Below are 26585 nucleotides of genomic sequence, written 5' to 3'. Positions count from 1 at the left end.
CTTCTCTTTTCCTCAAGCAGAGCAGAAGCTCTCGTTTATAAAATGGTCTGGAAGTCATCGACGTTTCTGTATCAGGCTCATTGCTGAGCATAGTCACCCCCCAAAGGCTCATTCTGAACCAGAAGACACTCTCAGATGTGATAATGATATTTAGGTAGATTCAATACAAACAATAACACAAAACGATGTGATAAGTCTGTAACCCCGTTTATGCCACCTCTGTTACAGCAATTCATTCTTTGAGAAATCCCTATTGCTCCCATGCTGGACACGTTCCTCTCAAAAAAGAAAAAGAGTGTCCACAGAAGTATTTCAGTCATTAAAAACAGCTCAAAGTTCCCTTAATGAGCTGGACTTCACATATATGTTGTGGAAAAGCTGTCCCTTCACAGTGATGAAGGAATAACAGCACAAAAGTACAGACAGTTATGTGTATTTCCAGACAATGAGACCTTCAGATAATAATATTATAGAATACCTATTCATAAATTAACTAATACCATGTGATTGGATATTATCTCTTTAACCTGCCAACTTCCCAGTGCATTGTCTGCATTAACGAAAAGAAAATGGAAGAAACGTAACAACCAGGAGTTAAACTAGTAAATGACCTTGTCCAGTGACCAAAAATAAAGCACCTGCGTGCTGGAGAATGTAACATCTGTCTCCATCGATCTTTTCTGACCAATGATTTGGGACCCAAGTCCTAAAATATTGCCCCCCCAATGCAACCCATGCTGCAGCGCTTCCTTGTGTGCTTTAATTGGCCCTACACAAGTGTCCTAGTGGGGCCAGTTGATAAATTGAAGCTGTTATGAATGCCAGCTGGCAGGAGACAAAGCATTTCCTACCTGAATTCAAGCCTTTTAAATCAAATATATCCTGGCTGCTAGAGCAGGTACATCCAGTGGTTAACAGTGGCTTCAAGCACATAAAGGTTTCTACATTTGCACAAGTGGAATAACAACATGAGGCAAATCAGAAAGAGTCAGGTGAAAGCTGATATCAAGTACATGAACATAGAATTTAGCAGGTGCAAAAAATAAATAAATAACAGTATTTCTAAAAAAAAAAAGATTACATTTTGAAGAAACCTGCAACAAGTGTCGATTAAACTGCCCATTAACTTCTCATTAAATTTATGCAAATTTCCCCACAGTAACAAACAGAAGCTTATTTTTTTATTCGAGAAGCACTGAAGCGACAAGCTGTGCCTTTCCTCCTCCTGCAGGGGCAAAGAGCTCGGGCAAACCTGTGGCTACGACAATAAAAAAAACGTCTCCTGTTTGCAATAGTGGCGATCACAGATCGCACAGGGTGGCATCCAACCAGGAGACAGGACCGGGTCAGTGGTCAGATAGTGTTCCATTACTCAGAGCACCATGCTTCATTATTCAGTGCACACCAGAGAAATGAAGCCGTGACACACACACACACACACACACACACACACACACACACACACACACACACACACACACACACACACACACACACACACACACACACACACACACACACACACACACACACACGTCCCACAGCAACAGAGCTATTACAGAAGCTGCTCGAGGGGCATGTCCGTCCCATTCAGACTAATGACACATGGCACACCAAAAAGTTTAAACTCATCCACAATGACATTCAGTACAAACTAATTAACTTTATTATTAAACTGGACCGTTTTTGTGCCAAGGAGGCCACATCAAATCAACTATCAGAAGTGTTGCTTGTGACATTGACTTTTAGGGACAAAGGGGGCATTAAAGATCCATAAATGTGGTTCTAATAGTGCTGTATGTGCCCCGTCTCTAACCACATAATTTGGTCTTCTAAGAGTCAGAAAAGGAGATTAACCAGGCTGTGCTAATCTATAGCTACGTCCATCTTTCATACTTTGAATCTCTCCATCTAAGAGAACTGCTTTGTGTTTGGTCTAAACACAACAGGCCCAAGTCTGCTGACTTAACCTCGGCTGCTACTTTTGAGGGGTTTCGCGTGCAGGCAGCAGATATCTGAGCCAAGCTTTCCTTTTCACTGTAGCCGAATGCAGGTAAATGAAAAATGAACGTAAAGCTAAATCGAAACAGCCCATGATTATCTAATGCATTACAGAAAATGACATCCCTTATATGCTTACCACACACAGCGTACCAAAGTGTGCTCAAAACCCAAGTGGTCAATAAAAGCCAGACTACAAGTGAATGACAGGCTTTCTGTTTCCCCCCGGCTGCAGCTTCTACGTATTCATATGCAGATATCTATATATCTATCTATCTATTTGCAGGCATCAGTCTCGCACATCTTAGGGCTTCACTTTTCTTCAAGCAATGTGATTTTTTTTTTTTTTTTTTAAACTGGACCTCAGCACCTGCTGGGAGCATTTTTATGCATCTTATTCACCAACTTCAAATTTATAAATTTTCTTGAGAAGAGGCTGCAAGTGACACAGAGTCGGATGGCACTTTCTAGGCAGCAGTTTGCAAATTAATACATGACTAATTATGCAGATCAGAGTAACAAATATTTCTGAAATTGCACCAAGAAAAGGCGGTGACCTTAAACTATTGTGAAACACCAACACTCCACTGAAACCTACAGTAATGAAGTTGTCTGATGAGGATTAACAGCTCCTCACAGTGAGGCACATCATAACAGAGTAAAACAGTAGACCTTTCACCTGCTTCAGGGACGAGAATTACTGAAAACCTGCATGCACTTCATATCAGTCTGCATACATTCAACAAGGCTCTCCTCGTACCTTTCTCCCAAAATAATGTTTGGTCAGGTAGATTTGATCTTGTCTTCATTGCACTGATTCAAATCATAAAATCATAAAATGCGCACACACACCTCCGAATCTGGCCACTGCCCTGCGTCTGGATGGCGACACCAGCTCCTTGACGATCTGTAGGACCTGCATGTTCACGGGGAGGTGGCGGTGGAGGCAGGCGGAGGTGCCACGGGGCAGTGGCAGCCCTTTCTTGCCTTCTCACCCCGAAAAATCTCATCCCTCCTCGACCCCTCCTCGGAATTCATCTCCTAATCCACATCTTGACTCCTGAAGATCTTGGTTTCAGCATCCCATTCGCACCTCAGGACGCCAGGACGAGAGCTGCCGGCTCAGTCTTCTTCCTTCTCCAGATGTCAAGACATGCTTACAAACTCTCCGGCGCTCAAGTATCCTCCACTTTCACAGTATTTTTCTATGAAACAGCTGACGGCACAGATGTGCAGCAGCAGTAAACACTAAATCTCAAGCTTCACCTGCGTTGGATGCTGCCTCAGCTCCACGTGAAGCAGCCCGTAAATCTCGACTCAACTCCTGGCGGCCGCTGAAAGTAGCAGTGGATGTTCGAGGCAGCTCAGACTCTGCGAACTGAATGTGCTCATCTTGCGTGTGATGTGCTCAGCTGGAGCGCTCTCACACACTTCTCACTTCGCAGGTTGGCAGCAAACAAAAAAAATGAAAATGAAAAAGAAAAGCACAACACAGCAGTCGTCTTTTCTTTTCCCCCCTTTCATCCGTTTTATCTCCGGTGGCTCTGGCAGAAAAACCACCCGGCTGCTGCGGATCAATAGATGCACAGTTGACCGGCAGTGATGCCTCTTAACTGCCCAACTCTCTCATCTCATTTTCAGACTCTTTTTTTTCCCCCTCTCATCCATCTCTTTCCTCTCCCAGCGCCCCTCTCTCCTCCCTCCAAGGCTGGCTGCGTCTCGTGCCGTCCTCTCCTCACATCCTTTAAATTCAAATTAATGGGCGCTTCCACTCACTCACCCGCAGCATCTCCTTCCCTCCCTTCCTCTCCACCACTCCGCCCTTCTCTGTTTTTTCTCTCCTCTTCTCATTGTGCCGCTTTCTTCCACCCCCTCCCTATTTTTCTCTTCGTGTACATTTGCCGTGAAGCATGAGCAGAATGCAGAGGGATAGGAGATGCTTGGTCTTGTGTTTGTGAGGTGATGATTTGTACAGAGCAGCATCAGTGGAGCTGACATCCAGAGGTAAGAAGAACACTTTAATTGCTTTTTGCAAACTTCCAATCCAGGTGGTAAAAAGAGCTGTTCTGTAAGCTGTTCATGCTGCCAAAAGTGCTTATCAGGAAACATTTATCTACCTCTGTAAAGAGTCCTAAAAGGCTGCCGTTTGCATCGTATTATTTCTTCTGGACATCTCTCCATTCTCTGCAACAAATTCTCATCCCAGGTCGTCAAATACTGTCAATACGGACACGGCGTCCTTTGGTTCTCTGTGCCTTGATGAGCTGCCTGCTTCGATACTGGACTCCAAGAGACAATGATCCTCTTTTAAAGAGCAGCAAAGCATGATTGTGAAAGTTTGAGGCATGGAGGTGAAATAATTCAAAAGTTTGTGACCCAGGATAGAAGCACATCTAGAAGCAGTTACTGCCAATCAGCAGCCAGGTGGCTGTAGCTCAGTAGGATGAACAGGCTTTCTACTAAAGCAAAAGATCAGTGATTAGATGCTCAGAAAAGGTCTTTACACACCAGATGTTCAAGATTCGTGCAAATATTTTGTGCATTAAAAATATCTTTTGGGCTCACCTACTCTGGTTGCAGCTGTTCGCAGCAACCATAAAGGACGCATTTCCAGCATGCATTTTTTCAGATCCATGTCGATTTTTAGAATAAACACATATGAATAAACACATCTGCCCAATTGGATCTCTGCATTCTGCAGCAAGCCCGCTCACAGCTCATAACGTGCCTGCATACTGAACATACGACGATGTGGAAATAGTAAAATAATCCTATCGTACCTCAGATACACAGCTAAGCACTGCTCTGGGTCACTTGGCTCACATAAATAATTTCTGTGCCTCAGATGTGGTCCCAGTTCCTCCAACAAGAGCTCAAACTGGCCCACCGACATTCTGAAATACGTACGAAAGTCGCCGTGATAACAGCTTCAACTTATCCCCAAGTCACTGGCACAACACGGGTATTGACAAATAAACTACAGCTAGAGCATCCAAAAAATTCAAAATTCCTTATGTAATCTTTACTGTTATGGAATTCTACAACAGCTTTTAATTCTTTGAAAGCCAAGTCTTACACTCGGAAACAATACCCAGAAGAGAAACTGGTCCAATTCCTGTCTGGGAGCTTTATGTTCAGTGTAACATCTGTAAAATGGACCAATGCTTTGCACACATCTTCTTGCCCTGCCTTGTTTTCCATTACAACACTGACATGCATTTCTTTATTTCCGTATGAGACGGGATGGACATATGCCTCCCTCATCACAGATATATTTACCGATTTCAAGAAATCCAGACTTTCAGTGCTCCGTTATAGACGGGAATGTTTGATGAGATTATTTTTTTAAGTACCCCAGGGACTCCCATTCTTTTATGAGATTAGAGAGTTGATTAAATCCAGTAAGTCTTAGTACAGTACACATTTCATAATGATGTTTGGTAACTCTCCGCCTCGCTTGTTAGCTGTGTGTACATCTTTCTTTTTTTCCCTGCTCTCTGCCTCTCTCTATTATTACATCTCTAATCAGTCCACATACCTCCGCTCTGTTCAGCTCTCTAACCACATCATCTTGATATAATAATTCCAGTTATGTATTTTGCATTACAGACTGGTGCTGTATGCCTCTAGCTGTAATTTATTTATCTCTAGCAGAGTTATGCCAGTGACAGTTGGTGACACGAGGACAAAACACGTGCTCTTGTTAACATATGAATTTAATAGAGATCTGATGAGAGCTTCACTGATTATCACTGGGAAGCTGTTAAAGTTGAAGTGGCTCTAATAGGCTTAATCATGCACGAATATGCAAAAATTTAGGATTACAGTAATTATTTAATACTGGATTGATAGGTCAAAGTAATCAGTTTGCATGAAATCTGTTCATCACACTTATGTTGGTCACATATTACGGAGACCTACGCTTCTGGTGATGCATGCATGAGTTTTTTTGTTTGTTGGTTTTTTAAATGCTACAGTCCACGGAACAACCAGAAATGAACTTGCTGTCTCAGGGACTGCAAAATGGTTGCGTTGAAGATGGACACCAGGTTTGCATTGATTCATGGTCCGTTACCATATTTAAACTGACTTTGGTGCCTCATGGCAAAACAGCAATAAGACAGAGTCAGTCTGCGACCTCGTTGATCTAAAAGAACAAACATTTGCTGCTTGGTGGAAACTTAACTGCATCGTTTTTATATATGAACATGAATTCCCTTAATCCAAAGAGATGCCTCAGCACAGACTCAGATTGATTACAGCAGGTTGGCAGTCTGTCTGCAATGTTTGTGAGAGCAACTGCAGTCAGTCTGAGTTAGACTGCAACTGTTTGGAGACAGGTTGCAGTGACCCAGAGGTTGATACCGTTGCATGCCCGTCTTCTGGGTGACCAGTTGGTTGCTACAGCTACTTGCAGCCACTAGATGGGCAATGACTGATTTTCCCTATTCACAAGGAGGTTGTCATTCTGTCTTTATCTAGATACCCATTGCAAACCACAGTATCACCAATCTGGAAGAGAATGAAAAAAATAAAAACACACAACTACTTTTCATCAGTAGCTCAAAACAAAACAAACACTACAGGGCTTTCCAAGCTTAAAACAATCAGACAGCAGTGTGAATATTTCCAAATATTCAACAACGAGTTGCTCCACATGTTTGAATTTGCAGATGCCCTCCCTGACGTAACCCCAAAGGGAATCGGTGTCTCCTCGTCCTGGGGAGCTTCTCCTTGTTGTTAGGCGAACATGTAAACAACTACGTACTATTTATTTGTAAAGAAACAGTTTTTCATTTAAAAAGTTGTTGTGGTTTATTTTATTTTTTTTATTGGTAAAGTAACCAATGGATTGATCAGGTAATCAGAAAATGATCACTTGGTAATTAACTGATATTCACTAGCTTATAAATATTTTTTATAACAAAATGATATTAACCCAGATGTGACCTTGAGCTCTTGCAGAGTGTTAACTGTCAAAATACTGCAAATACTGTTGGATGACAGACATAATTCATAGTCCCCAAGGACAGGGCAGCGCGCAGACGGGCGAAGCAGCAGCGACACAAGCACCAAGGTTCATCATTAATATAAATAGAGCCACAGGGAAAGACTCAAATGAAAGGCGCACTTTTTCTCCCTCACACACAGAAACACTTTCAATCCCTCTCCTCTAATGACACACATTCTCTGTCTTTCACTCCTCGTCATCACACACAAGCAGGGTTGTGCACTACAAGTGTGCACATGTGTCCTTGTGATGAAGTGTGTGTGTATTTGTTAGCGTGTCGGTCCACCGGCACTTTGTCAGAAAGTCCAATTACCGCATTGCTGGACTGAATCTGTGGCTGCTGTTGCTAAGCCTCAGACCCACTGTTGCTAGGCTGTGACCCCACTACATAAGGTGAAAGCGTGGCTTTTAGCAGCTACCGCTACGATCACCATTCAAGCGCCTTCAGTCTTTTGCTAACACCAGCTTCTAGCAGATTAGCCTCACCGCTAACGGCGTGCATCAAAACCATCACAGCCTAAAGCTAGTACTGCTGTGGGTGGATGTGCTACAGCAGTAGAAGCACCTGTGGCATTTTCTTTTCTTTGTAACACCAATAAAGATGTGAGAATACAGAATCTTAAGGCGAGGGGAACAACAGTTAGTTTCCTTTTGTATTGCGTCAGCAGTTAATAGCCGGTCGTGTCTGAGCAGGTTCTTGTTGAATGCAGGTAAGCAGCGCGTGTGTCGAGCCAAAGAGCAGTATTTCTTCCAGTGTACCACAAACCAGCAAGTAAAGAAGCCGGGATCATAAACCTTATCTCTAAATCAAACTGTTCAGCACATTATGGCAGAAACTGGACGTTAAGCAGACAGATGTTGACATGGTTTCCTCATACAATCCAAGTCCAGTCACAACATCTTTTATAATTCAATAAATACTGACGAGATTATCGTAATTAAAAAAAAGAAATGCACACCTTTGCTCTTTTTTAGTTGCGGAACATCTGATTAACAAATACTTAGGTTACTCAATGGATGACTACTCCACAAAAAGCAGTAATATAATGTTGCCCATCTCTAAAACATGAACTCATTGTGAAGAACACTACCCTAATAATTCTGCCCAATAAGATGATAAATGGATTTCAGAGCAAGGTTAGGTATTCAACGTTGGCACAACTGTCAGATTTTAATAGGTTTTTTTCCCCTTTAACCAAGATTCGATGTTGAGCAAGCAGCTGATGGTTGTTTAATATCAACATGTTGTCATCAGGCCCATCAGACCAGTGGACCATGAAACTAAATGATGTTTATTTTTATTTTTTTAAATCCCCTGTTTTTTTATTGTGTTTTTGGATGATCATCTCTTTGGGCATGTCCTGACAACTTCCAGGGTGGATCCTATTTTTTAAAACGCTGCCAGGAATTCCTGTTCTGCGTACCTGCTGACGACACTGGGAGCTCAGAAAAATTTGCCATTGCCCCCAAAGGCTAAGTCAGCCGACTAGCCGGTGGATTCCTACTGTGGATTCCCAGCTTGATTTAACAACTTAAGACCTTGTTGCTCTTTAACTACTTCCACACATTAAAAACAAACAAACAAACAATTGATGTGGTTTAGGCATGTGACTAGGATGCTTCCTGCTCTTTGCTTAGACTGCTCCAGTCTGGCCTGAAATATGGATGGATTCTTTTACATTATCTTTGTCATGTTTACAAATCTCAGCAATTATACTATTAAATATACTGATCAAATATATTTGCACTGCTGCATTATAACAGCTTAATGAATATTTCATTTATAGCCTACATGCATATTTAATGAGCCATTTATATATTCAAATACAACACATCTTTAATTTATGGTGTATCTTTTGCGGCTCTATTTGAAACACTACAAAGTGTGAGACCTAAAAATGAAATGGGTTCAACTTACGGAGCAAGAACTACAGCTATGATAATGACTCAGTTTACTATTAATGACATTGCTTACATATTTTTCCATTGTCAGCTGTCACAATGAATTAAAGAGGTTTAACCTTATTCAAAAGTTAAGTCTTAGCATCATAAAGACACTATTTAAAAAGAACATTTTTTTCACATTACACATGGAGGGTATTATTCTTTGTACATGGGTGTGTGGTCCAATATGTGGCTGGATTTACAATCAACTCCAACCTTATCCTCACCTTTCTTCAACTTTTACAAAAAAAGAGCCTTCCCAACAATCAATATGTAATCTTCTGACATGTTTTACTGGCTTTACATTTCTGAATTTCAAAGGTTGATCATAAAAAGAGTCACACATGTGAGGCAAAGTCTAAAGTGTAAGGTGAGTAAGAAAAACTGTGAGCAATGGGAGCGAGGTGCAGGGCGCCTGCAGAGATATGGATTGAGCTGCTATCACTGGAGCTGGATTGGGCAGGTTTGAAGGAGCAAGGTATCGATGGAGCCCTGACTCTCAGCACCCACAGATCCAGTCATAAACGGGCAACAGATCAATACAGGTCTTTCACGAGTTTGCCCACTTGATTGACAATGGAGAGATACTGTAAGTCCGCTCAAGCCTCGGATCCATCACCTCTTTAATCTACAGGCCAGATAACAACTCAGCTTGTCTGAGGCTTTCTTCACTCAAACTCGCAACAGGCATGCTGTCAGTGCTGGAATTGGGTCATCGATCTTGAATTTTGGAAAGCGGAGACAGAGATGACTGTGGAGAGCGGGAAAACAGGTCTGACTTGAAACAGGTTGGCGTAGGTTAACACAAAAACACTGGAGGCATTTTTGCAGCAATGAACTGATGTTAAGTACCTGTTTTTGGTTTGCACCGCTGCCAAGTACACACATAACATTTGTTTATTTCGGGAATTTCAGCTCAGCTACCGCTACACACAGGGGCGATCGTGGCTCAAGAGTTGGGAGTTCGCCTTGTAATCGGAAGGTTGCCGGTTCGAGCCCCGGCTTGGACAGTCTCGGTTGTTGTGTCCTTGGGCAAGACACTTCACCCGTTGCCTACTGGTGGTGGTCAGAGGGCCCAGTGGCGCCAGTGTCCGGCAGCCTCGCCTCTGTCAGTGCGCCCCAGGGTGGCTGTGGCTACAATGTAGCTTGCCATCACCAGTGTGTGAATGTATGGGTGGATGACTGGATATGTAAAGCGCTTTGGGGTTCTTAGGGACTAGTAAAGCGCTATATATAAATACAGGCCATTTACCATTTACACTTAGCTATTATAGAAAAAGCTTCTAGCTCTCCCTCTGCTTGCCCATCATTTTTAGTTATTCCTGTGTCTTCTTTACTGATAATGGCACTTTGAATATTTGTGGTTGTTTCACAACACTGGCAGCCATGCAAAGATCTCTTCATCGTAAAAGGAATTTCTTCTTCCCCAATATTGCCAAATGCTTCCTCACAGGGTTCTCTCACTAATATTTTAGGATCATTAGCTTATAAACTTAATTTGATTTCTCTGATTCGTACAGATTTCCAGTCTTCTCTTCAATGATAGATGTTACGACTCAGAAAATAAATCTTCACATCAGCCCTGGTACAGGATTAGAAACAGCTGAAGCAGGATTCAAAAAAGTTGCTGTGGTATTTCCAGAAAGTCTCATCTTTCCAAGCCATTGCAGCATCTCCGTCTATCTGAACAAAACCGCTTATATATAATTGAAATGGATGGAAAGACCGACACAGCCATAGAGTTGTGTCTTCAATACAGCTGTGCCAAATGGTGCATGACAAGCTGATACAACACTAAAGTTGTATCATTTTTAAGGCAGATATTAAAACAGCGAGTTAGTCTGTAAACTTTCTGATAAGTTCCTAGTAAAATAATAATAAACTGATCAATTTAATTTTCACACAGTCATTAAAAATGTTGAGTCTTGCATTTTTAAGGCCCAATGCTGACTGGATCATTTCTTTAGGAAAACCATATAGCAGAGTGATAATGGTGATAATAGGTTAAGGAAGGAAGGAAGGAAGGAAGGAAGATGATGTAGGATGTAGTAAAACAATAGCCAGAGTCGTGGGAGATTACAGGGAATAACATATTATGTTACATATTACCCAAAGGAGACAGAGAGAGGGACAGAAGCTTTAAAGTCCAGACGCCATATACTTAACACGACTCCCATCTTTGCTGCCTGCTACGAAAGAAAGAGAGAAAACTTTTTTGCTTCACAGCACTTCTTTGTCTCAATCTCAGCTTCCTCTGCAGAAAATGACAACAACAACTACACTGTTATCTCTCTGGCCTCACATCTGATCTTCTGTCTCGATTGTGGACTGCAAGAAAGTGGCATCTCCAATTTTAGACAGCACTCATCTCCATAATGGTCTCGATCCGCTCCGTCTTCCCTCTATAAAGGGGTTTGTTTCGGGTTGGCGGCAGCTGAGTGGCTGGCGTAGGGACCAGCATGCAAACAAATCAAACGGACACAACAGCACACAAGCACACAAACACACACTTGCACGCCTCTGTTGTCCTAATGGCAGCATTCTGTTGGAGGGGTGATTGAATTAGGCTGGGTGCTGATTGCTCGCCACATTGATTAATGTTGCCTCCTGCGCTTCAGTGCGTCACGGCGCTCCCGCTGCTGAATACCGATGAGACGCGGCAACAACTATAAGAACATGACCAACTCATCACACCGCGTGCTGTCTTGTAAATTAGCTCGTACTTTGGTAGAAACATGCTCGTAGAGTCGAAATAATAGCTGGAGATGGGGATGTTCCACTCATCAATTGTTTTGTTAGACATTTGTTGCCTGAAAGGTAACTGAAGAGTGCAGGAAATTAGGCTGAGTAGCAAGAATGGATCAGAACAATAAAGATGAGGGCTGCATATCCACATAAAAGGTCTAAAAGGCCTTAAATCAATCCGTAGAGTGGAGGGGAACTCCACAGACAGGTTATAATTCTGTCAAACACTTTTATAGCCACCATTTTTCTTCCACTATTAAAACAAATTTGGAGATTAGGCCAGCTAAATAGTTTTTTGACAAGACTCTTCAGAGTACAGCATTAATGTATTCAATAAAGCAGGTAGGAACAGTGGCCACGGTTCTGCTATTACAAGGATTATTTCTACTTACACCTCCTACAGGTATGTAGCAGCATCATCCTACCGGAGACATGTTTCTGTCCACCCGACAGACACAGCACAGAGCTGGGGTATCACATAATATCTGAAAAAGTTTCAGGGTGTTTTCCACGCAGATGGCAGTAAAAACAATAAAAAAAAAAAACACATCATCTGTAACCAGCGAACCAGTGAACTCAAAGCCCTCTGCACGTCACAACAGCCAGTTTTGAGTCAGCAGTTTGAAAGCTTCACAAGAGTTCAATGTCTGTGGACAGGGGTGATGGCTGAAAGGGGCGGGGGAGGGATTTCTCCAAAATGCCCTCCTCTAGTTGACTCTCTCACTCCCTTTCCTCCCTCTCCTTCCTCTCGCAGCCTGGCGTTGTGCAGCGGCGAGCGAGGGAATGGGAACGGCCAGAAAAGAAAAACATGCTGGAACAACTTCGCCGCTCTGCCTCGCATTTCCTGTTTGCCCTCCCCATGTCATTTCCTGCTTCAAGTGCGCAGCCTTCGGACCAATCAGGCTTCGGCCAGAGTTCCGCTGTCCTTCATGGCTTGTTACATACCGTACTGTTAAATTTTCCAGCAGCACCTGCCCTGCGTTCCCCACATCACCGACTGCACCCATAACTAATAGTTCGTAACAAACTGTTGTTATTATAACCTGAAGCACACCTGAGCCTAAAATTAGGCCTGTTTTTAAAGAAAGGATGTCTCTTTGTGGCCCAATAGTAACATTTATCCACACGCCCAAGATAATTGCTTCAATTATTATTGTTATTTAATGGTATAAAACCACAACCCTTTAAGGCAAAGTAATTTGATAGTAGTATGAAAATAAATAGTTTGAGCAGTGAGGACAGTCACACCAGAAAAACAAGGGGTTGGAGACCACGATATGACTGAAATTATTGCAACTGTGTGCAATTAACTTGCGATATTATTACTCTTGGTTGTTTCCTTATGGGGATCAATACCAGATAGGAAACAGGTCTGCAACCATTTGCAATCAGTTGCAGACTGATCACTTCAGACCACCTTTGGTGTGTCAGCTTCAAGTCAGAAATTCAGAAATTCCCCCACAAATTATTGCTACATGATGTCAGTTTAACTTCAAAATGACTGATGTCCTCTGCAACCTTGCGTGGGAGTCGACATAGCAAGACGTATCACACTGTGTTGCAACGTGTTTGAAATCTGTCTGCATTTATAAATTAGACAGCAATTATTTGCAAACCTTCGCCAACCTGTCTGAGACTCACTGCAATCACTCTCAGACAGGTGGGCGAAGGTTTGTAAATAACTGCAAGGAGGTTGATGGTGTTGCAAGCCAACCTGTGGTTACTATGAGGTCTGTGTGACTAGACTTCCATCAATTTTCACCAACTGCTCACCAACTGGTTGCAGAACACACATTTCTTTGTAGTGACTGGTGGTTGCAAGGAGCTGGCTGACTGCTCTTTAGTCTTTAATTGTTTGAGTTCTTCACTTCAAAAACCAGGTTAATAACGATAAAATAATAACAATAATAATAAATTAAAAAAATAATAATAATAATAACAACAAAAACAGTGAAGGTGCACTACAACTAAATCACAATTTGGCTTTAAACATTATTAACCTTTATATTTCAGTTAAACCCCCCCACCCACGCACAGAGAGCATCGTGTAATTATATAAGTATATAATTACATAATTAAACAAAGTGAATCATATGCTTAACAGCAGATCTAACTTGAGCATATTTCACTGTCACTTTGGCTGACTGCATGGTGTGTTTCCTCGCTTTGAGCCACAACGGTTTGGCATAATTTGCTGCATTTTTCTGTGTGGTTTGTTCAGGCTTTGCGCTGCCCCGTAAAACACCAACCGAGGTTTGTAAACAACAATCACATGAGTCATAAGTGGTGTTCTCTGGTGAATTTGCAGATTAATCAAGTTTCATTCTTTCAGTTCCAACAGAACTGGTTCAGTACATCTTATAACCTACAATTTATTACATTTTGAACTTCTATTGTCTGCTTTATAATGACACTGTTACTTCACCCAGCTCTTTTTCCTTTTGCTCCTCGTTCAGCTGCAAGTATAGAGGGTATCATATGTAGTACAGATTCTGAAACCTTGGAAGACATTTTTTGAAGTAAAATTAATTTGACTTGGGGCACCCAAGTAGTTTAAGGCTAGTCGTCTCTAGTTAAGAGCCTGCTCAGGGACATGTTGCTTTTCATTCCCCAAACTGCAATTTTCCTTGAACTTACTCATCTCCAAGTGTAACCGACTGCAATCCAACCTCAACATTTTTCTTATAATACCCATAAAAGCATGAAATATCCAGAAAATGTGTGTGAGGGAGGACATGAAATCACATTTGCTCCATCTTGTTCAAAGTCAAGTTAAGGCAGTTTATTTGAATATCCTGAATCTGTCTTTGAGCCCTTCTTGTTGAACAATCCTAGACCATTTATCACCCTACAGCATTGGTGCTGTGGGGATAAACATGGACATAAAGATGTGCAATACATCGGGGTAAACAGAATAACAGCAGTATTTCTCTACTACGCTACACTATGTTTGGGTTTAGACTGTAGAGCAAATAAACCGCAAGCACAGTAAGTGTACTTTGGTGCACACAGTAAACTCAAAGATTTTTTCAGGCTTTGACTGGCAAGATAAAGCCGACAAAATTAAGAAGTTCGTGTTCTAGAAGTTCAAGCAGGAAAACTCCAAATATAGTCTTAACCAAAGGCGAGTATATCAGAAAGCCGATAAATCAGTACAACTCTGATGTAAGTACACATTAAGGTCCAGACCTCCCTGAGAGCTAAACTCTCCCAGGGCAGCATGACCCAGCCTCCCATTGATCAGCTGTGACGTGTTTGCGAGCATTAGCGTGTTTGTGTGCTGTTTAAGCAGACAAAGCTACACACAGATCAACAAAGAGTCATTAAGGCAGGAGCAGAGAATGCTGGGTAAGGAAGATTGAGCTGATGTTTGATGTATGTACAGTCAGACATTCGCGGTGACCGCCTCACCAATGTGGGAGTCTACAAATATTACCCACAATGCTTCACGCTCACTCCCTTCTTCTCTTCTCTCACTCTCACACGAACACATTCATACATCACGCAGTCGATCAGGTGTATCCTACTTGACACTGGTCGATAGGCTGTGCGTCGTTTATCACGGGCTGACGGGTGGGGAGATGTTTGTCAGTGACTGTGGGATTCAGAAAGGAGTGCTGTGGCCTTTCCCGGGTTTACTGTAAGATAATTGCTCACTGTGACTGCGAGAGGCTGCAAATGTGGCTTCTTAAGAGCTGATAAGATATGTTACGAATTGTTAAGTCACCATGCTTGTGTGCTCATTTGTAATAGTTGTGCATTTGACTTAAAAAAAAAAAAAAAAGAAGAAGAGAGATTGTGATCAGCGAGGAGCACATGACTAACTGAAATCCATAGCAAAGCTTACACTGCTTTACCTTCCTTACCTTTTTTACTCAAATTAGCACAATTTACAAAATAAACACGTTATTGTATTCAGTAACACTTAAAGCAAGCAAATGAGACCATAACTTCATTTTTTTAGGTGCACGAAGCTCTTAAAATGTCTGATGGCTTAAAAACCAAAAGGGGAGCTGCTGTCTAAATTCAAATTCAGGTTTTTTGTCGTTATTCCTTCACCTGCATACTCCTGCTTTGATATTTACAAAGTAAAAGCTTACTTTCGGACTCACTTAAAATACATCAAAGCTTGGCTTTACCTCTGCTTCACCTACTTCTAGATAAACTGTGTGAATGTGGTCAGCCAAGTCTAGTTTACAAAACACCATGTAAATGCATGCAGGAAGGAGCACGACATTATTTGTCTGTCTAACACTGACAGACAAATAACAGCTGTAACTAACATGACTCATGGCTGTGTCGTTAGAGATGTTGTTACAATACTAATCAGAGGTGATAAGTAACGAAGTACAAATACTTTGTTACTGTACTTAAGTAGATTTTTCAGGTATCTGTACCTTACTTGAGCATAGTTTTTTTACTTTTATTCCTACTTCTTACATTTAACACATTTGAGTTATTAGGTCTCACAGTGGGTTCATCTGAAACCTTGGCTGATTGTGACACCCCCCCAAAGAGCTCCTTTGACTACGATGACCTGGATGACTGAGAACCTTCACAGACATATGATCTCATTGTGCTCTCTCTTTGCTGATGCGCCATTTTAAAAGGTTTAATCCAAATCAACCTTGTAGTTTATTTTTTCCTGCTTTCAGTGAGCCTGATGCAACGCACGTCTAGAGTTTTTACACGACGTGAGTACAATACCAACTTTAACTGCGCCACAGTTTCATAGCACGAGAACATCAGTTGTTATTAAATACGACTGGATGAGGACAACAACAAAGTGGAGGGAAATGTGGGTGAATTCACACTACGTTCCCAAAGAGCAGAAACATCATAAAAGCCACACTCTTAAGCACAGCAAGGGTTTCTTTGTTGTACCAGCTCCCATTTGTCTGATGTCCAGACATTAAGTATTGATGCCTCAAACTTTCTGAGCGCCGTCGATGAAAAACAGTAGAGCTGCTCGGCTCACCATGGCAACTAAATACAGTGAAGCCATGAGGAGACTGTGGCAAAGCAACATCATTTGAGTGTGTTTGTGAAGGAGAAAGCCAACGAAAAAGAGGGAGGCAATTTGTGTCAGTTGATCTTAAATTCTTATGGTCCAATTATCTTGTTTAAAATATACATTATTTATTTAAAAAAACAACGTTGTGTTTTCCATTAAAATGACTGCCTGCTGCAGACAGCACATGGCAGCTTCTTTTCTTCAGTTAGCAGTCAGTTGGTCTAATGCTATTCATCGGGTGAACCAGTTCAGCGGTTTAAATCAATCAGCTAGATGAATTTTTAAGAAATAGCTGCCAGCAACTGAACGTGCAATGAGCCACAGGTCTCTGCATCCTGATATGAAAGTCAAATCTTCATATTTTATGCACTGATAATGTCAATTACTCTGTGTGCAGCTTCCCTAAGTTATGGCTGTCTCGAGGGTATGATCAAAAATGTAGTCAACTGTTTTTTGTCCCCCATCAGGAAAAAAAAACCAAATATAATCAACACCAACTGTTTTCAGACCTGCTTTGAGCTAAATAATGCTGCTGGAAAACTTGATAAAAGTGCAACAGTACGGGGGGAAAAATTGCCAAGCAGCAATGAAATAACCAACTGCAAGTGCTAATTTGGCAGCTCTGAGAGGCTAGTTATGACTGCCTCGGGGCTTTTTAAACACCCACCCCCAAACTGACTGCCCAGCACACAAAATATGCTTCAACCAAGACAACCTGACTCGGTCTTATAACCTCTGCTGCAGGACGACTTGTCTATAACAAGTCCATTTTATCCATTTGTCTCCTGACTACATCTGATGTTTTATAGGCCAACCCAGTGTGAGACAAATAAAAGCTTCAGCATTCAAAAGCGTTGTAAGCATTTCATTTTGTAGAATGAAGGATTAAAGGAGCGATGACAAAGGTATGAAACAGGTTCATCTCAAGGGAAATCTCTGCTTGAAATTGTGTTTCTTTCCTTCCCGCTCTCTTTAACTTCGAAGGATCTCCCATTGGCTTGGATAGCTTTCAGTTACTTTGGTTCCAGGTTTCCTGTGCTTATCAGCGCCTCTTCCACCTATGACCCCCCCCAACAGGTTGTGGCAGATGGCTGCCCCTCCCTAAGCCTCGTTCTTCCTGTTAAAATAGTTTTTCCTTCCCACCGTCACCAAGTGCTTGCTCAAATAGTGTAGGGTCTTTTAATGTAAAGCACCCTGAGGTGACTGTTTGTGTTATTTATGTCCACATTAATCAAATCCAGCATTTATTTGACCCTTTCCTTTTAATTAGCTTCATAGTTTGATGGGATCACCTGGCCATTTACACAGGTTTCACAGTGTGCTTCGTGTGCCTGGAGGGTTTTTAGGTTTTCTCTGCACATTTGATTGTATTTCACAACTTGTATCTATTATTTCAGACATGTATTTGTATTTTATAGCTTGTTCAATAGTATGATTACCTGCCCAGAGGCTCCAGATGGAAATTAGCTATCAGCTAGTTATTTTTCCTTTTTTTATATTTATAATTTTATGCAGGTTTCCTGACAAAATAAACAATAAAACAAATAATAATAAATAATAAACTGAAGTAACCATCACTGTATCAACCGGGATAAAAATACACAGACTGAAGAAGCGTCTTAACAGCTGAAACAAGATTGTGGAAAAATACAATCACAACCACAGCAGCACCGAGAGGCTGTCCCTCATCAGGGATCTCATGTTTACATAAGCAGGAAATTAAACCCATCAACAATTTCAGCAACAACAAGTCACCATCCAACTGCTGCATAAAAGTCAGGCGTTTGCTCCATCTTTCTCCAGATATAAAGGAATAGAATTAAACCAATAAATCTAAGTGTCCAAGAAAAATTGAAACTATTTTAGTGCATCTTTTTTATCAAAGTTTCCAGGATATAAAATATTCTTTTGTCAGTTCTCCATGTCAGTCAATTCAATATTTGGACTTTTAACTGTTGGGCTGACAAACTTGGCACGTTAACCCTTTTCTTATTTCCTACTGCCAGGTTCTCATTGCCCTATATTCTATTTGTCCATAAAAATAAAGCAAATAAATATATGTTTATTTTAATTTTATATATATATATATATATATATATATATATCTCATAGAGGCAGTTGCACCTCTGTGGAGGCTCAATACGTAGATTAATTAAATAAAAACTAATAAAAAGGCTAAGGGCTGCTCCAGTGGATGACAGAGTGACTACTCATTCCACAAAAGGCATCATGGGAAATAAAGGCAGTTGTTACAGAGAACATGTTTCCCTCTGCAGCCCTGAACTGTACACATACATACATTTAAGAAAGCTGGAATGATTCTGTAAGTTCATACCAACTACAACAGGATCATTTAATTATTTCTGACAGACTGATTTTCAGGAAGCCGAGTGGGTTTCAGGAAGTTATGGAGTTCATGTCATTGTCCATGAAGGAAACTTGCATTTTATATGTGAAAGCAGGGCACCTATTACGCTTTTCCTTATTTCCCATGGTAAACATACCGCTACAATGCTGGAACAGGGCCAGTAATGCTGTGAGGTCAGGACATGTACAAGTAATCTCTGTGAGCGTACAAGCCCTGCCCAACTGCTGTCAAAACCTTCTGTTTCTGAGGGGCAGCCAATCAGAACAAAGTTCTCTTGAGCTAAAAATGGCTTGTGTCAGTCAGAGGATGAGCTGTGAAAGAAGGATTATTTTTAACACTGAATCACAGAAGCTGCTACAATCAACAGGTTTACTTTAATGCACACAGATTTTTTATCATTCATTCATTATCATTAATCTGAAAAAAGCCAGACATCACAGCAAGGTGCGGCGAGGAGACTGATGTAATAATAATCAATAATATGTAGAAGCGCTGTAGACAGTGTTTACCTAACATACCAGGTTTAAAAACCACAGGCACTTTCAAAGACTACTTAACAGGTAACTGGATGAACCTTCAATCCCCGTGTATATAAAGAAACAATAAGATGTAAAAAACAAAAAAAAAAAAAAAAAAAAAAAGAATGAAAGGAAAAAGAAGCCAAATTCTGTGGAGCTGTGAGAGCTTGCACCTACCAATGGAGTCAGCATCTTGGTAAGAAAAGATTTGGCTATAAAGAAAGCAATAACTGGTCAGGTCTGATTTTCAAAGCCATGTACCAGGGCACATGTGCTCGCTCGGTAACTTTATATTACCCATTAAATCTCTCTCTCCAGCTTTAGTATCTGCACCGTGATGCCCTGAGGATAGGGTCTTTGGATCCATTTCCTCCTGCTGCCTTGTTTACTGGAAGATGTAATCATATTCCAGCAAAGCTTCCTTCCTGTAACAACCCCCCACCACCACCACCACCAACCAACCCCAACACACACACACACACACAAACTCTGTGACCACAAACACGGCAGCCGAGCATCTTTCACCACTGCAGGAAAAGACAGAGAGAGCGGCTGGCCACTGACTGTCATAGAGGACACACGGGCAAGACGTAAAATAAAACATGGCAGCAGACCATGTGCAGTGGTGGAAAGGAGAGAGAAAAGAGGAGGAGGATTGGGGGAAGATTACTTTTCCACCTTCACCCCTGTATTTGCTGAAATTACACCCCGGCTAAATTTACAAGTGAATCCAAAATATTTCAGGAATCTTAGTCCTGTAATGAATCTAGACTGGTGACTCACACACCAAAAGTTTCCCAGGTCTTCAAACGCAGACTTGAAATACTTTCCAAAATATTGTAGTATGACTTGAAACTTAGAGACTACATCAAACACAAGGGCAAAATGGATTCAAACACCAGAACAACATGAATCTCTCCTGAGGTCCTAAAAGGAAAACTACACAACTTCCTAAAACTGATTGATCTTTGATTATCTAGGGAAGTGATTGTGATGACTCTGCGTCGTCCCAAGTACCATCAATAAAATTTTTTAAGAAAGTGGTTATATGGTAAAAAACTTGATAGTGACAAGGATGACATAGAATACGCATTTAGAATTGTTGTACCAATGTTGGTGGCACCACCTGAGCATCGCTCAGTATTGTTACTGACCAAGTCAATTTGTTTATAACTACAGTGTTCATCTTTGGATTGCTGCTTCTAGCAAAATAATGCAGAATGTTGCAAAGCTCAGATCATCTCCAGCTGGTTTATTAAACATGGCAATGAGTTCACTGGACTCAAATAGCCTCCACAGTCACAAACCTCAGTCCAGTAGAGCACATTTGGGATGCAGATTGACCAAAATCTATGAGGAATGTTTGTTAAATTTATGCTATGAAGACTTAAATTAGCTGTGAAGGCAAAATAAGGTCAAATCTGATACTAGCAAGGTGTACTGAACTGAACAGAACAAAAATAATGAGCTATAAATAATGAACAAAGTCCTTCAAAGTACAAATTTGTTCAAATTGCAACTGTTTTGGTTGCTGCTATCACAACACATAAGAATGGGAAGCAACGCTGTGAAGACAAATAATCAATTCCTATTTGCTGGTTTCTGCTCTGAAGTGAATGGCTTTCATTTTCCCAGCTTCTGCTTTGGTTGAATCTCTGTGTTAAGCCGATAAAGCAGACAGCAAAACAAATTTAACTGCAGGTTTAAAAAAAAAAAAAGAAGAGAGAAAAGAACAGAAACAGAAGAGTCTGTGCAAAAACAACAACAAGTAGCATTTGGGGAGTAAACATCACAGATTTGATGATCATTTTGCTGCTGCAGAGAAAATTCATCACATCTGCAGCGTTAATGCCACGCTAGGGGCGCATGCCTCACTTCCTTTCTGTGGGAGCCCTTAGATGTGCCACAGCAGCATTAATGAAAACAGTATGTCATCCGTTATAAAATCTGGACTAATCCTAATCCCTAGACTCTGTACAAGTTCAAATGCACAGCATGCTTGAGGCAACAGGTCCTTGAAGTAGAGGAAGTACAGCGGGCTAATAAACCTACCCGACCTGCGTAACAACAATAAACCGAAACGGCCCTGTTTTCTAAGGTGCTTTTCCAACGCAAACAAATTCCAATCTCGCCAATAATTAGCTTCGAGTCATTCTTTGGGCACAGACGCTTCAACTATCTGGAGCTGCTGTAAAGTAAGAGGACACATTTCACACCAGGAGACGTGTCATCATCACTTCAGGGCTTAAGAGCTTAACGGGAAAAACACAATGAACACAAGAACAAATGCTGCCTCCGAGTGTTTTCAGGGATGTGGTGTCATCAGCTAAACCAACACAAACCAAGCAAAAGAAAAGGAAAAAAAAGGGAACATAGGACCGGACAAAACTTCGATTTGTGCAATAGCTCAGACGTTAAGAAACAGCCTGCAGCAATAACAGCTCTGCTGCTTTAGAAATCCTTCAGATCTTTTAAGTACTTAACTAAACCACAGTCAGTGAGAAACCCCGTTTTTTGTTTGTAATTTTGTCAGAGCGACTGGAATAAATTCTCAGGTTCTAGTCTTTGAAACGTTACGCTAAACTAACAAGCTGCTGGCTGCAACCTAACTATACTACAACTACAACTACTATAATAAACTAGCAAATAAGATGGTTTATTATAGCGAACTAAGCTAAACTAACTAAAACTAGATGTGAAATAAAGATTTTGCAATCAAAACTATAATAACTCTGCATATAAGCCAAATACCCAAAGTACAAACCGTCTGATTTAGCTTTAGCTTTTAATGAGACCACTGTGGTCAGCCTGGCTCACTGCTTGTTGTACCATTATAAACTGTATATCACAGCTTCACATAGCCATTTATTCATGACGCCCTGTTTTAAAGCCTTGATTTTAGCATCGATGGCTGTCATCACCATAAATGGAGGAAAAGATAAAGCCCTAACTGATCAGTTACGACAAGGATACTAATTACTAACAGACATACCATAAACATAAAACAGGGATTTAACTTGCATCATAAGTGGCTCATCAGAGACACAAGCTTTTTGTTCCAGGCTATAAGCATCTGTATTTTATTGTATAGTTCAGAATTTAAAATGGGAGTCTAGGTGTCTCATCAGCCTCTGGTTTTTAGCCTCGGCTTCATTTGTCTGCTTTTTTTTTTTGTAAACTCAGTTCCTCATTGTTTGGCTTTGGTTATGATCATAATCTTTGCAGTGTTCAGCACAGGTTCTGAACTTCACTGCCATTCACGGCATCTCAACATGACGGTCCTAATCTCAAAGTACAGTAACTAACACGCCTCGTTTAAAGCAGTGCTTTGACACAGTTCTATTCCGCCTCTGAACGCCCGCTAAGAGCTATTTGGATCTGAATGTGTCAAGCTAAGAATGACAAGCACAGCGGGGAGACACGAGCGCTATTAGCTGACACGTACCCGACATGATTAGCATCATAGTGGGGACTGCACGCTTATGTTCACGAAGTTCCCAGGCTTGGAAATTATGGTGGAGTTAATAACACTCTCCCTTCCCTCAAGAGCTATACCCAACATGTGGGTGCTCAGACAAATATTTCCAACAGAACTTCACTGATGCTATCTATAGAAAGGCTGTATATTTGTGGAGCTGCAGCCAGGTGTTAACATGTGATACTGTTGGGGTAAAGCTGGAAAAAAAACCTGCAAACCGACTTGAGTTTTAATAGAAGCTGCAGGTCTAGCAGGGCAGTGAGTGTAAACACTGTTTCCCTGTGTGCTCTGTGGTTAAGCTTTCCGAGTCCAGCAGATGGAGACCAGATGAGGCTTTGACGAAGAAGATAATTATCCTGCGCCACGCCCAGACACACTGTGGGCCCAGCACGCCACGCGATGACATCAGGCTTCTCCCGACAGGGAGAGATGAAGGTACATGTCTGTGTGTGGGCGAAGGACAGGTGAACAGATTGGAGTTAACGGTCCATGTCTGCCCTCAAACTCTCATCCCGCATGTGCGGTCATATGTTAGAAAGTCAGACTTGCATTACATCTAAATGCTTCTTTTGGAGTTTGGGAGAGTTAGCATATTCACAAACAGACCAGTAGCCACTGCGATGATCATCTTGGGTGGCTGCTGGTCTGTTTGTGAAACCACCACACTTGAAAGCATAAGGTCATGTGATATATCAGGAATTAGCAAAACATGTGGTGCTGAAAGGAAAATTTCACCTCTCCAAAAAAAACAACTGCTGTTTCCACAAGTGTTTAAAATGAACAGGAGCAGAGATGCATGACAGATAAATGAGATGTTTCCTTAAGAATCACATTTACTTTCACTGCATTATCTCCCAGCTACAGCTCCTAATTCAGAAATTAAGATCTATCTTTCTAAAAAAGAACCACAAAAACAAGCCATATCATACATTAATATTACTGACATCCATGCAGTTAGTTGCAGATTTCTTAATGAGAGCTCTGTAAATATTTCACAGCAAAGCATTTCAATAACTCTAATGGATATTCAGATTATGATAAAACAGCCAACCTGCTATACATTCAATCACAAGTAAAGCTTTAACAAAACAGAACAAATAGGAGCTTATTAAGTGTTTTTATGTAGACACACCAAACTGTTGCTGCTGATAGAAACTCCTGTACAGCCATTATCCTCCTTTAACTAACTGTGCTGTTTATACAACAGCAATAAAACATCGCACAGCTTGTGAGTCTGTTCCTCATTTGTCATCAATCTCCTCTCCTTCCACTGTTATCACTCTGCTGGGAATCCATTTCCTACTGGTCTGCAGGGAAGGGCTGGAAGTTATTGTGCTACAGACAGAGCTGCAGTGTATTATTTCCAGATATAATGACTCTGTGCTATATCGCCAAACAGCTTCTTCTGTTCACAGATTGTATTATTTGTTGCATCACACCGGCTCTGAAGACATGTGCTATACAGAGCAGATGACCACAGAAATCTAATAAAGGTACAAAATGAAATGTGTTGTGTAACAATGAACACACAGAGACCACGAGTAAATAAAGCTCAACCTGTGGTGACATTTCAAGACCCTGGTCTTTTTTTTTTCCTTTCTTAAAAATATCGCTTTCGGTTCCACTTGGTGATTCAGATCCCTCTCACACCTGCGAAACACAAACTCAATTATATTTCCGTAGATAATAGTCTAAAAATCTAAAATGAACAACCACAAAAACTTCCTTTGACCCTTTGGTGAACAGCTTGAACCCTGTCCAGGGTACCCAGTGGTCCTTAGTTAACCTCCCACCGGCCTCCTGTGAGAACCCTGACAAGGCAGCACCCGCAGTGATGCTGCATCTAGGGCTGCCACAAATGATTATTTTGACAGTCGACTAGTCACCGATTATTTTTGCGATTAGTCGACTAATCAGATCATCATCCATTGGACATAAAACACAGCTTATTGCACCAGCATGCATCTGCTCTTATATAACTATCATTATCTTACAGCTTTAAGTGTTTAAGTTATGTGCTAACTAAAAATAAAGACAAGATGATAGTTTATTAAATTTTAATGAAATTTGCAGGTTGTTTCGGTGACGTTTAATAAACTCCTTGCTATCTAAAATATAACAGGACACCGGAATATATTCTCGAGCATCTCACACTTCTGATAATCAGTTGTCTGCTTGAAGTTTATTCAGCTGTGTAAAAACTATAACTTTAATCTCAGCCAAACCGATTTACTCAGGAACAAATAAAATACTAAAAAAAAGCCAAACAATAACATTTTTAAGTTATCTAAGTGACTTATATATGTTTAACCTGAGTAGCGAAAGACAGCGGTGGGTTTGAAAACGATTTGCTGGGAGTCCGGTGTTCTCACCGGCTCTAGTGAGCCTTGCCCCCGGCTCGCTATCGAGCTGGTGGGTAACAGACGTCTCCGAAAACGTCGGAGCGCTTTTGAAAATATGTGGTGTCTTGATAAACTGAGCCGATATTTCAAGTTTACACAGCTACTTTCTCGTCTGAAAATATGTTAAACGTTTATTTTGTGACCCAGAAAGAATAATAAGAGTAATATTAAAACTAACTAGCTGCCGCCATTGTTGGAAACTGAGCTGGGCTGTGCTATGAATTCTGGGACAGAGCTTCTTCTTCTTCGGGGTTTAACGGCAGCTGGCATCCTTGTACATGCAGTGCTGCCTTTTTCTGTTTCAGTCCGTTATTACACTCTTAAATCCTACTACTTATTCCTGCGTCTTTTGGGATCTTACAAAGCTTCAAACGACGCGTCGACTATTAAATTAGTCGTCGACGATTTTGATAGTCAACGTAATCGTGACTAGTCGACTAATCGTGGCAGCCCTAGCCTCATCCAGCGTCTAATCCATTTATAGCAGTTGAAAGATGATCCTTGCTATCGTGTCCCCCTTTCTTCCATCTGGAGTGAGTCAGCCTTCCTGGTTGAGGAAGAGACTTGTTAGAGGACGCTAACCCCGCCCTGCCAAGGCCGGTGGCTCTGTGTGTTATAGGGGGGTAATTAAGGTAATTAGCCCAGGATATCAACATCACCAACCACCTCCAGGCGAGAGAGTGACTCTATCAAAGGTTGAGATGAATAATGAAAACACATAAAAGACTTTCTCCCAGCGCGCCGGCTGCTCATTCGGGCCCCATTAAGACAACAAAAAAACACCAACTTTGTTCATCTGCTGTGTTTTCTGCCTTTGAGCGAGATCCCATCACAAAGGTTAGATATTAACTTTTTTTAAACAACCTTTTTAAATTGTTTATTTAACACTGATACTGTTTTAAGGCTGCAACAGGCCGGTGGTTTCGTATATTCAGGTTGGCTCTTGGTTAAACTTGAGTTTTTGGGAGGTTTTATGCCAAATCCAAACAAAAAGTCCACATTTACAATAACCCCCCAAAAAAAGCAAAAAGTTCCTGAAAGGCTGTTGAAAATATGTTTTTTTTAAAAAGTGAAGTCAAAGAAGGGTCTAGAAAAATCTGCAAG

General features: G+C 41.2%; 1 protein-coding gene across 1 annotated transcript in view; it reads right to left on the bottom strand.

The window, feature by feature from the left end:
* usp6nl (USP6 N-terminal like) overlaps positions 1 to 3671 on the bottom strand; it is a 64728-nt gene extending 61057 nt beyond the window's left edge. Inside the window, exon 1 of the mRNA XM_040036062.1 lies at positions 2854 to 3671. Within this exon, the coding sequence (XP_039891996.1) occupies positions 2854 to 2923 (70 nt within the window). The 5' untranslated portion in view covers positions 2924 to 3671. The remainder of the gene's footprint in view (positions 1 to 2853) is intronic.
* Positions 3672 to 26585: the final 22914 nt, after the last annotated feature.

The sequence above is a fragment of the Simochromis diagramma genome, unplaced genomic scaffold (assembly GCF_900408965.1).
Source record: "Simochromis diagramma unplaced genomic scaffold, fSimDia1.1 OVJJ01000816.1, whole genome shotgun sequence".
NCBI lineage: Eukaryota > Metazoa > Chordata > Actinopteri > Cichliformes > Cichlidae > Simochromis > Simochromis diagramma.
This window is presented reverse-complemented; position numbering and strand designations above follow the sequence as displayed.